Genomic DNA, 12793 nt, shown 5'->3' with positions numbered 1-12793 from the left:
ACAGGAAACAGATGGCACAATCAAACTAGGATAATTTAATTTTGTTTTGTTTTGTTTTTACAAAGGGACTAACTATATCTATTAAGGTAAGAATGGGCATAGGAGGGGCTGCAGAGCCTGGATATAGCAAAAGCCAAGCTGTTAACAGCCCTTAGGGCCTGAAGATATGAGAGAGGGAAAGGTTACCAAGACGTAGATTTCATTCTATTTTGCGGCAATGCCTCTTATTGGTTATTGGAATTGGATCAGCTCTGACTTCGTGGCCTGTGAGTAGATAGCACATTTACATTCCTGAAACTGAACACTAGCTATTCTCTGGCAAAGTCAAGGAGATCCTCTTTTCTTAAGTCTTGTGTGTCAGCATGGTAGGACCTGTCAAATACTAAAATGTTCCCTCAGGATATTATTTATTTTTTATTTTTAAATACAGAGAGGGTTTCACTATGTTGGCCAGGGTGGTCTGGAACTCCTGGCCCCAAGCAATCCTCCCCCTTCGTCCTTCCAAAGTGCTGGGATTACAGGCATCAGCCACTATGTCTGGCCTTCCCTCTGGATATTCTAAGAATTTTACGCAGAGAAGGAATGTTGTGATGTTATGTAGCCAGTTCTCTGTTGGAATATAAGTTCATTTTTAATTAAATATCAGATTGTGATTGTGGTTAAAATTAACTTAGACTGTGACTGAGGCTCTGGTGGATTTTAAAAAGTTGAAATGTTAGAACCTTGCTGAAAATAAACCAGAGTATTTTTAGTTGTGTAGAGTATTCTTTATATTTGAAGGAATAAACTTCACAAAATTGACCATAAAAACATGTGAAGTTTTATACAATAAGGAGAAATGAAGGAAAGTGCCCTGAGATTCTTTCTGCAGTATGTTAAACCAAAAATAAATTTAAAAAATGGCAAAAAACTGTTAGGTAGGCTATTACAGACATTAACCAGATAAAATATTGTATAGATATTAAAGGGTTTATTGGGAGACATAAAAACATGAATCAATGTGTATGTGGAAAAAAGATCTGAATATAAATATATGATTAGAACTCAGTAGAATATTTTACAGGATATTTTACAAAGTAAATCAAGGACAAGAAAGGAATGAGCAAGGCAAATTATTTGCCTAATTGCAACACGTATGGACCTGGAGGACATCTTGCTAAGTGAAATGAGTGTCACCATAGAATAAATACTGCATGATTCCGTTTTTATAAAGTATATAAAATATAGTCAACTTACAGAGGCAGAAAATATAATGGTGGTTGTCAGGGAATAGGGAAGGAGTAAATGAGTTGTTTAATGGGTATAAAGATACAGTTGTACAGGATAATAATTTCTAGAGATGTGATATACCAGGGAATCCTCAATTGCCTGTTAGGAACCAGGTTGCACAGCAGGAGGTGAGGGACAGTGAGCAATCATTACTGCCTGAGCTCTGCCTCCTGTCAGATCAGCGTGGAATTAGATCCTCATAGGAGCAGAATCATATTGTGAACTGCACGTGTGAGGGATCTAGGTAGCACTCCTTATGAGAATCTAACACCTGATGATCTAAGGTGGAAGAGTTACATCCTGAAACCATCCTCACACCCCCACCCTCACCCCTAGTCCGTGGAAAAATTGTCTTCCACAAAACTGGTCCCTGGTGGCAGAAAGGTTGAGGACCACTGTGATATACAAGACAGTGCTTATAGTTAACATTAGGGTATTGCACACTTAAAAATTTAGTGTAGATTTCATGTTAAGTGTTCTTATTACACACACACACACACACACAAACATACAAGCAAATGTATACAAGGTTTCATTTGGAGATGATGGATATTGATTATGGTAATGATATCATGGGTGTATGCATAGGTCCCAACATCAATTGTATACATTAAATGAACAGATTTTATATAACAATTATACCTCAATAAAGCTGTAGGAAAAATAAAGATATATGGTTTGTTCTGTTAATAAAGTTGATGAATTGGGAGAAATTTATTCTTTTATGTTATATTTTAAAACAAATACCATATTTATCTGTATTCTAATCCAATGTTTGAAAGTTCTGAACTCTTGAAATTTGGTAAAATGTCATTGATATAATATGAAGAATCCATTAATTTGTACCATTGCACTCTTTTGCACATCTTGGGAATGTTCCTTTCAGAATTACCCATGGACAAGTAGTAGTAATCTTCTGGTACGTGTACTCATTATCTACTTAGATCTCAGCATATTATCTTCAAGTTGATCAGGGTTCTTCAAAAAACTACAGCTCCATAATGGCTCATAAGTGCCAAACTTTTAAGAATTACTGGGGAAAATATCCTGGAACTTTAAGTTTCTTCTAAAACTATGAGATAGATACTGGTTGTACTTACATGAAAAATAGGGCACATCCTTTTGCAGGGACCACACCATGTTGAAGAAAATTCAACCACTGCGAGTTTATGTCCAGCAGCTGTCAAAAATGTTTTAAATTCATTCTGAAACCAGAAAACAAATGAAGAAATGTGCATAATCACTGAATCTCATGACATTTTGTAGAGAATAAGATGACAGCTTAGTTTTGTTTTTGTTTTTATTTTTGTTTTTTTAGAGTTAGGGTTTCACTATGTTGCCCAGGCTGGTCTCAAACTCCTGGGCTCAAGTGATCCTCCTGCCTTAGCCTCCCAAAGTGCTGGGATTACAGGTGTGAGCCACCATATCTAGCCATGTTAGTTCTTAAAACCCTTAACCAGGTATCCCATCCCATTGTTCTCTAGCTGACCTCACCTTTTCTAAACGTCCTTCATGTCAAATATATTTCTTTGTAAGTACATATAAATGATGGAAGTCTATGCACCAAAAGGTTGGTAATGGAAGTTGATAATGGTGGTTACCTCTGAGGAGAAACAGATTGGCCGGGGAGGGATGGGGACTGGAGGGTGGGGTTAAACTGCTGTTCAGGGCAGATATCTATAGTACTGGATTTTTATTAAACAAGGGCCTAAACATGCATGACTAGTGAAATTTAAAAGAAGAAGAACTAATCTCATCCCTTAAGTCATTTCTTGTTTTTTGGAGGAAGTGATCATTATTACAGCTACAGTTAAAACCATGCATTTAAGGATTTGACATGCCTATTGCTGAATATCAGGTGAATTTCCCATCAACTCTTTGTATCATCTAAGTAAATAAAGGTTTCCCTCCCTGGGAATTCAGATGACTGCATCTAAATTTGCTTGCTTTATGAAAAGTGACTGGTCCTACACTATTATTTCATGCATGGTTGATCTCCTCAAGTCAGTACAGAACTTAATCTTGATTCATTCCTGTACCTCACATGATCCCTAACTCACATGGTAAGTGCTCATAGAGTGCTTTCTTTATTTTTGTTTAAATTTAATTTTATTTTTTGTAGACAGGGTCTGGCTCTTCATCCAGGCTGGGGTGTAGTGGTGCGATCTCAGCTTACTGCAGCCTCTACCTCCTGGCTCAAGTCATCCTCCCACCTCAGTCTCCCAAGTGCTTGGATTACAGGTGTGAGCCACCTCGCTCGGCCTGAGTGCTTTCTTGATGAAGGAATGATTTGCTAATATATAGAACTCTGTTCAAGATTTTTCCTTTTCTTACTGGAATTGCAACAACTGTAGCTAATTTACTCTGTGCCCTATATTCTCTCCCATAATCTTTACAACCACACTACAGTGTGTTTACTATTATTATCTCCATTTCACAAATGAGAATACTGAAGTTCACTCTTTATCATGATCAATTAGCTGGTGCGTGGTATAGTTGGGATTGGTATCCCAGGCAGCCTAACTCCAGTTCCCATTTCCTTAACCACAACACAAAATCCTCTCCTGAGTTATTATAGAATTAGGACTTAATTTCCCTTTCTCTGGCCCTAATTGCATGTGTGCTTATTCCTGGACCAAACATTAAGAGGAGGGGGATGGGATTGTTAATTGGATTAAGTCAGGCAAGGCCTATCCCCACTATGGATGGGTTTAATTCCATATAAATGACATGTAATATGGTTTGGCTGTGTCCCCACCCAAATCTCATATTGAACTGTAGCTCCGATAATCCCCACATGTTGTGGGAAAGACTTGGTGGGAGGTAACTGAATTATGGGGGTGGGTTTTTCCCATGCTGTTTTCGTGAGAGTGAATAAGTCTCACAAGATCTGATGGTTTTATAAACGGCAGTTCCCCTGAACATACTCTCTTGCCTGCCACCATGTAAGACATGTCTTTGCTCCTCCTTCACCTTCTGCCATGATTGTGAGGTCTCCCAGCCATGTGGAACTGTGAGTTCATTAGACCTTTTTCTTTATAAATTATCAAGTCTTGGGCATTTCTTCATAACAGTATGCAAATAGACTAATACAACATACCTGCTCTATAATAGTCTTGACAATTATATTGCTACTTTATTTAGTTTCAATCAGGTGAAAGTGATGACTCAAAGAAGCATGCACTCTCTTTATCAATATTCCTCTAGGATGGAGTAACTAACTTTCCAGAGAGCCATGCCAAGCCTTTATTTCTCACTTGCTTCTGAAGTTATAAAGTAGACGCTATCTGCACAAGCCACAACACTCTTCAGTTTCCAGTAGTTGTTGTTTGGGTGTGAGCTGGACTAGTTGGATCCATGAACTTGACTTGGCTAAATTATCTGAAGGGAATACTCTCAAGAATGGGTGTTTATTTAACATATACCTATTGAGGTTTATCCTATGCCAGGTACTGCACAAACTGCTAGGATACCACTGTGGACGAGAAACAAAGCAAAACAAACAAAAACTATCCATTCTGTCTCCATGAAGTTTACATTTTAAATGGGAAGCTCACTGTAAGGTCAATAGGTAATATTTATAGTATATTAGTGATAATTGCTAATAAAGAAAAGAAAATGAAGTAGGAAGAAAGAATGGGGGTTGGATTACGACTGTAGTCCAGATGGCCAAGTTGACTCAACCTCAAAGAGAAGGTGGCATCTGAATAAAGATAGGATGGAGAGCAGGGCCTTGGGACAGGTCCCTGGGGAGGAGAGGAAATGTCCTTTGAGGGAATAAGGCTCTGGAATATTCTGTGACATTCCCAGAACATTAAAAAAAATAAGTATCAAAAGCATTAGCAAATGTGTGATGTTTCAACATATTTTCTTATATCAAAGTTACAGGGCAGTGCTCTCTTTTAATCTGGCCAGTGTCATTTTTGTGATCTGCATAACCACGTTAGGGGAAAATGTCACAAGTCTAAGTCTGAGGTTACTGGTGGACATGAGACTCAGGCCCTAAACCCTCCCCCTCCTCTGGCTCTTGACTTCCTGTAAGAGGGCAGGTATCAGAAGGTCTGGGTTCTAATGCCCACACCACCTCTTAAATCAGGTACCCCTGAACCTCTCTTTTAGAGGCAATTTTCTCCTTTATAAATCAATGATTATCTCTGTCCTCCACATGAATTTAGATTTGTTGTGACAGTGACATTGGGCAATGGTAGAAAGTGCCTCTACAAAGTACCCACCTAAGGGATTATTGATACTGCTAGTCACAATTTTCCCACCCCATTCCACATCTGGGGTTTCTATTCTCTTTTCCAGGATAAGAGAAAAGATGTGGACTGCCTTACTTCCATGGAATTTTCCAGACACAACTAAGGTAGAATCCATGGGATCAGTTACAGGATGTGATATGCTAGGAGCTGGCCTGGATTCACCTGAAGTCAGAGCAGGAAATAAGAGTCCAGGAGGAAGAAAACCCTTTTTAACCAATTTGCCCTTTGGCTGATTTTCTAGATAGTACCGTCCCTCAAGGAACAAGATGAAGAGCAAGAATTTAAAATTCTCCCCTTGCTACAACACAGTGAAGGAATACTGGGTAGAGAGAACACATTCTTAAAGTTTTTCAAATCTATTCTCAAGATGCCCACATTTGAAATATTCAGTGAAGCCAAATAAATACTTGCCATGTCTTTAATAGTCTGCACCATGATTTACATCAGGAAGGTGTTGATGAAAATCCCCTGTCGGTTTAGTTGGATCACTGTAGCTGTCTCCTATTTATTACAGTATCCTGCCTGGAATACACGGTAACCTCTCTATGACATCACTAAACAACCTGGAACTTTGGCAGACTTTGAATTTTATTTCTCTTTTATGCCATGACTAGTTCACTTGTGTTCAGCCAAGAATCAGAAAACTGAGGGCCTTATATGCAGAATCAGCAATGTATTTGCCTTATTTTCATCTTTTATAACCTATTTCCACACATCCGTCTCCCTTCTCCAGTCCCTCCATCCCATCGCCAAATGAGAAGCAAGCAGAGTAATATTAAATAGATGAGATTTTCACTTAAGAACTTTAAGACACGATTTTGCTCTTGAGAAAAATACTAAAGTCTTAGCCCTTTAAGTCCTGTAAATTTTATTTCATGAGTCATAGATTCCCTAAACTGTGTTATTTTGCTCTAATTATTTAGAGAGTAAAGAATTGTCACTTTTATGTACTAGGTGAAGGGTTGGCAAATGTTTTCTCTAAAGGACCAGATACTATTTTAGCTTTATGGGCCACCTACAGTCTTTGTTGCATGTTCCTCATTTTTGCAACCTTTGAAAAATGTAAAAACCATTCTCAGCTAGTAGGATGTACAAAAAACAGCATCACTGTGCTCACCCCTGCAGTTGATAATTTGTCATTTTCAGAAATTGATGCCAGAAAAAAATCCTGAACATGGCCATGGCCAATGTTCCTCAAATCTATGGAGCAACAAAAACAACCAAAATGAGAAATAGTAAGTTCTATAATAAAACAAAAAATAGCAAAATCCTTCTTTCTATTTTTTCTGTGTATCCAGCTCTGGTCCTTTACTGTTGCATGAAAACTGTCAGATGGAGACAGTGGCTACCTCTGTAGAGGTATTCGAAGTATGCATGTCACAAAATATTGCATGTACCCCATAAATATGTAGAAATATTATGTATTGATATGGTTTGGCTATGTCCCTAATCAAATCTCATCTTGAATTGTAGTTCTCATAATTCTCAAGGGTTGTGGGAGGGACCAGTGGGAGATAATTGAATAATGGGGGTGGTTCCCCCATACTGTTCTAGTGGTAGTGATGGTTTTATAAAGAGTTTCCCCATTTGCTTGCAAAACCAGAGAGAGAGAGAGAGAGCTAGTTAGTAAGCATGACAAATTTCTAGTCCTGGAAAAAAGCTCCTGGCCTAGTATTTCCTAGAAAAGAGCAATCTGGGCTTTCCCTTCGCACTTGACTGCCTTCTTTGTTTCCCTCACATGTTTTCCTAGACTCATTTCTTACCTTATTGTTGGTCTCATGAAGCTCCAAGACAGTCTGGGTGGAGTCACTTTTTGAGAAGTCAGGGTTGCATTTTTTTGTTTTTGTTTTTTCAAAAATTTAACCAGGAAGAGAATCCTGAGAGTGGGCTGGGAATTTTAAATCTTGAAAAATCTACAAGAAAAACAGGCTGGAAAGAAAAGAAGTAAAAAGAGAAAGGAGGGAGAGGGGAAGGAGGAGGAAGGGGGGGAGGGAGGAAGGGGAGAAGAAAGCTGCTAAGAGGAAAAAAAGAAAAAGGAAGAGCAAAAGAAGGCAAAGCAAAATAAAAGTTAAAAAAGTAAATGAAAGATGGATGAAAAAGTAATTACAGACAGAAGATAAAGAACTTATAAATAGGGACCCGGCAGGGTGGCTCATGCCTGTAATCCCAACACTTTGGGAGGCCTGAGGTAGGTGGATCACTTGAGGTCAGGAGTTTAAGACCAGCATGGCCAGCATGGTGAAACCTCATCTTAGTATACTAAAAATACAAAAATTAGCTGGGCCTGGTGGTGTGTGCCTGTAATCCCAGCTACTCAGGAGGCTGAGGCAGGAGAATCACTTGAACCCAGGAGGCAAAGGCTGCAGTGAGCTGAGATCACACCACTGCAATGCAACCTGGGCGAAAGACTGACAATCTCAAAAACAAAAACAAAATAATAAAACCCAAAAAACATACAAGTAGGACTTTCATTACGTAGTCATACATAGACATTAGCATCACCTGGGAGCTTGATAGAACTATAGAACTTCCAGTTCCATCCCAGATCCTCTGTAATCTGTGTGATTCTTGTGCATATCGATGTTTGAGAAGCACCGTTCTAGAGACAGAGAATTTCTAATAGGGAAACGGTTCTGTGGACCTGTGAACCAGCATCATCAGCACCACTTGAGAACTATGAGAAATGCCAATTCCCAGGCCCCACCCTAGGCGTGCTGACTCAGAATCTCTGAGGGTAGGGCTGATAGTGTTAACAAGTTCCCCAGATGACGCTACTGCATGCTCAAGTTTGAGATCCACTGGGCTAGATTTGTTTTTAAACTCCTGGATGGGTTTATGTTGCTCAGGTGTATCATGTCTTCAACACCATGATGGCTCAAGATTACTATTCAAAATATTTAACAATTTGAGTGGCTTGGATGCTGATCAGTTAGAATAAGCAACAGCTATGCATCTGCTCAGCTAATTACTCTGCCAACCATAAACCCTTTCAGTTTCTGGATTTGGGGGAGATCCAGCCTGTCATAGGGAACAGATTAGGTCAGCCTCAGTGAGGTAGGACATGGGAATAGGGTGGGGGGCAGAGCCTATTTATCAACTATTATGTATTTCAATAATTTTAACAACTGCTATGTCCATTGCTGTGTGTGTCAGCTAAACGTTAGCCTTGTGATATTGATGATAAATTCAACAACTGCTCTTCCTAAATGCCATGTAGTCAACTGCAACAAAGTGATTTATTTATCAAAAAAAATGTTTATTTGAAATTAGTGGCTGGGCACAGTGGCTCATGTCTTAACCCCAGCACTTTGGGAAGCTGAGGTGGGCAGATTGCTTGAGCTCAGGAGTTTGAGACTAGTCTGGGCAATGTGGCGAGATGCCATCTCCACAAAAAACTAAAAAGTTAGCTGGGGGTGGTGGTGCATGCCTGTAGTCCCAGCTACTCAGGAGGCTGAGGTGGGAGTATCATTTGAGCTTGGGAGGTCAAGGCTACACAGAACCATAGTCATGCGACTGCACTCCAGCTTAGATGAAAGAGCAAGATCCTGTCTCAAAACGACAACAACAAAACCCCAAAAAACAAAATTAGTAAGTTTGCTTGGAATATCAGCATGAACATGGGGCTCTTTGACACATTTATAACCTTCAGTGATCCCCTTACTATTAGGAAGAAAAACTCTGCTAGGTCCCTGGGCCAATAGCTCATCTCAGAAACAAGACAGGAAAAAGCTCTATTAATTGAATGGCACTTAGTGCTGGCTCCAGGTGATTGAGCAGGAGTTGAGGGGACGGTTGCCATGGATAGTGCACATCTTGAAAAGTGTGGAGAAAAAGAAACCCACCAGGCCAAGAATTGAACAAAATACCAAGACAGAAAAGACCATTCTCACTCTTCATTCAACCCCTGAAATGTGCATTAAGGGCCATGAATGAATTTACATGTGCAAAAACTGTGCCAAGGACAAAATGTTCCACAAAAGTGAGTTATGTAGTATTATGGCAATTATCGCCAGCATGGGGCAAACTCAAAACTCTGGCTTTTGTAGGCTTGTCGCTGTGAGGTATGCAGAAATTGATCACAGTGAGGACAAACATGTACACTATTATCTAAAACTTTGTAGATTATTATCCTAAAAGTCCTTAGATTTTCCTTCAGGCATGAAAAGAGCTGGAACACAGAAAAAGATGTCAGGGAAATGCCTGCCTCTCTGTCATAAACGAGCACTTAGAGTAAGGGAGATGTTACATGTGGGTCAGTTTAGAAAAGTGATTCAGCAAACATATTCCATGAAACAGAAATGAACCTCAGTGTGCCCTTGCAAAACCAAGAAATAGGGACACAAATGTTAAGAAAGAATATCAAGTTTTAATGATTTAGCAAGAAAATAAGTCACTGTGATAAATTCAGGAAAATGCCTCATTGGAGCAGCCTATTATTGGAAAGAGTTAGGAAAAGGTGAGATCGTGTTATTTTTTATTTTATTTTATTTTATTTCTTTTATTTGACAAGGTCTCACTCTGTTACTCAGGCTGGTGTGCAGTGGCACTGGTATGCAGGTTGCCCCATCACTGCAGCCTCAATCTCCCAGGCCCCAGCCATCCTCCCACCTCAGCCTCCTGAGGACCTGGGATTACAGGCATTCATCATCACATCAGTCTAAGAGATGGAGTTATTAAAGAGGGTCCCCAAATGCTTATTGCTTGTAGACAGAACTTATATTGTGCTATCAGTATAAGAGCTATTTATTAAAAAAGTAGGCTGGGCGTGCTGGCTAATGCCTGTTATTTCAACATGTTGGGAGGCTGAGGCAGGTTGATCCCTTGAACCCAAGAGTTCTTGACCAGCCTGGACAACATGGTAAAACCACATCTCTACCAAAAATCAAAAAAATTATCTAGGTGTGGTGGCATGCACCTGTGGTCCCAGCTACACAGGAGGCTGAGGCAGAAGAATGGCTTAAGCTCAGGAGGTCGAGGCTACAGTGAGCTGAGATTGCACCACTACACTCCAGCCTGAGCAACAAAGTGAGACTGTGTCTCAAAAAAAATGTATATATGTGCCATATTATTAATAAGATAACAATTCAAAAGCATTTTATCAATCAATTGATATAAAAATACTTGTGAGAAGAGGCAGGAATATATAACCTTGTGCTTCTAAAATTTGAAACTGGAAATATATAACCTCATACTTCTGAAGTTTGGAAATTATTGTGCTAGAGTATTTGAAATAGAAGTCACAAGCCACATTATTAAAATTAGGTTGTATGATTAGAAATTGGAAGCATGGAACAGACCCAATATTCAAAGTTTTACGTAATAAAAGGAAGGGAAGAGATAGTGTGTTTCTCTATTTTCTTTTTTCTTTTTTTTGTTTTTGAGAGTGAGTCTTGCTTTATTGCCCAGGTTGAAGTGCAGTGGCAAGATTTCGGTTTACCACAACTTCTGCCTCCGGGTTCAAGCCATTCTCCTGCCTCAGCCTCCCAAGTAGCTTGGATTTCAGGTGCGTGCCACCAAACCTAATTTTTGTATTTGGAGTAGAGACGGGGTTTCACCATGTTGGCCAGGCTGTTCTTGAGCTCCGGACTTCAAGTGATCCACCAGCCTCGGCCTCCCAAAGTGCTGGGATTACAGGTGTGAGCCACTGCACCTGGCTGAGATGGTATGTTATTATGAGGAGATTTATGTTAGGTTGACCATTTCTTATTTTATTTTATTTTAGTTTGGAGACAGAGTCTCACTCTGTTACCCGGGCTGGAGTGCGGTAGAGCAATCTTGGCTCACTGCAACCTCCGCCTCCCAGTCTCAATTGATTCTTGTGCCTCAGCTTCCCAAGTAGCTGGGACTACGAGTGCGTGCCACCACACCTGGCTAACCATTTCTTCTTTTATAAGTAAATTGAGATAAAATTGCTTTATTAGTCAGCATGGGTGCAAACTAGCTGTTCTAACCAGCAGAAAATAATGAGAAGCAAAAAAACATTACAGTTTACAAATGAAAGGGTAGTAATTCAGGTCCACATGCAATAGCACACAACCAATTCTGTATCTTTCTTTTTTTTAACTTTTAAGTTCAGGGGTACACGTGTAGGTTTGTTACATAGGTAAATGTGTGTCATGGGGGTTTGGTGTGCAGACTATTTCACAACCCAGGTATTAAACCTAATACCCATCAGTTATTTTTCCTGATCCTCTACCTCCTCCAACCCTCCACCCTCTGGTAGACCCCTTGTGTGTTGTTCCCTTCTATGTGTCCATGTGTTCTCATCATTTAGCTCCTACTTATAAGAGGGAACATGCAGTATTTGGTTTTCTATTCCTGTGCATTTCTGTATCTTGTATGTCTTGTGCCACAATAATGTGGCTTAGTGATATGATACCATCTTATAACAAAAAGCTTAGCAATAGCAGAAAAGCCTCTGGAGGGAAATCCTTTTAAAGCACGTATTTTTTCTTCAAGAATTTCACAAAATAGTTTTAAGAATAACATGTATTTGATGAAAAGATGAATACACATTTCTAAAGAAAATTTGGTTCATCAGGGATAAACCAAATATATGAGAGTGGTCTCATAGGATTAGAATTCCTGTTATCTACTAATGCTTTACTCGCGTGTTTGTGGTGATGCTGGTGTCAACACGCTGTGCTGCCGGTTCTGCAAAATATAGCTCATACAATTATGTATAGCACATAATACTCGATAATAGTGATACACAACTATGCTACTGATGGATGTATTTACTATACAGTTGACCCTTGAACAAAATGGATTTGAAATCATGGGTCTACTTATATGTGGATTTTTTTCAATAAGTATTTTAGAAATTTTTTTTGGAAATTTAAGACAATTTAAAAAAACTTGAAGCCAAACTGCATAGCTTGGAAATATTAAAAAAAAAAAAAGGAAAAATATGTCATGAATGCAAAAAACACGTGTAAATACCAATTTTATCATTTACTACCATAAAATAGACAAAAATCTTTTTTTTTTTTGAGATGGAGTCTCACTCTTGTCACCCAGGCTGGAGTGCAGTGGCACGATCTCAGCTCACTGCAACCTCCACCTCCCAGGTTCAAGCGATTCTCCTGCCTCAGCCTCCTAAGTAGCTGGGATTACAGGTGCCTGTCACCACGTTGAGCTAACATTTGTGTTTTTAGTAGAGACAGGGTTTTGCCACATTGGCCAGGCTGGTCTCAAACTCCTGACCTCAGGTGATCTACTCACCTTGGCCTCCCAAAGTGCTGGGATTACAGGTGTGAGCC

The 12793-nt window shown here is 39.5% G+C and overlaps 1 protein-coding gene across 1 annotated transcript in view; it reads right to left on the bottom strand.

Moving 5' to 3' along the window:
• Positions 1-12793, bottom strand: part of TXNDC8 (thioredoxin domain containing 8) — a 43267-nt gene that overhangs the window by 25897 nt on the left and 4577 nt on the right. The window contains exons 2-3 of the mRNA XM_064375447.1: positions 6649-6731; positions 2370-2474 (exon numbers count right to left, since the gene is read on the bottom strand). Of these exons, the coding sequence (XP_064231517.1) occupies positions 2370-2474; positions 6649-6731 (188 nt within the window). The remainder of the gene's footprint in view (positions 1-2369; positions 2475-6648; positions 6732-12793) is intronic.

Source organism: Aotus nancymaae, unplaced genomic scaffold, assembly GCF_030222135.1.
Source record: "Aotus nancymaae isolate 86718 unplaced genomic scaffold, 86718_ANA_hifiasm-v0.15.2.pri h1tg000003l, whole genome shotgun sequence".
In the NCBI taxonomy this organism is placed as follows: Eukaryota; Metazoa; Chordata; class Mammalia; order Primates; family Aotidae; genus Aotus; species Aotus nancymaae.
Note: the sequence above shows the minus strand (reverse complement) of the source record. Positions and strands in the feature narration are given on the sequence as shown.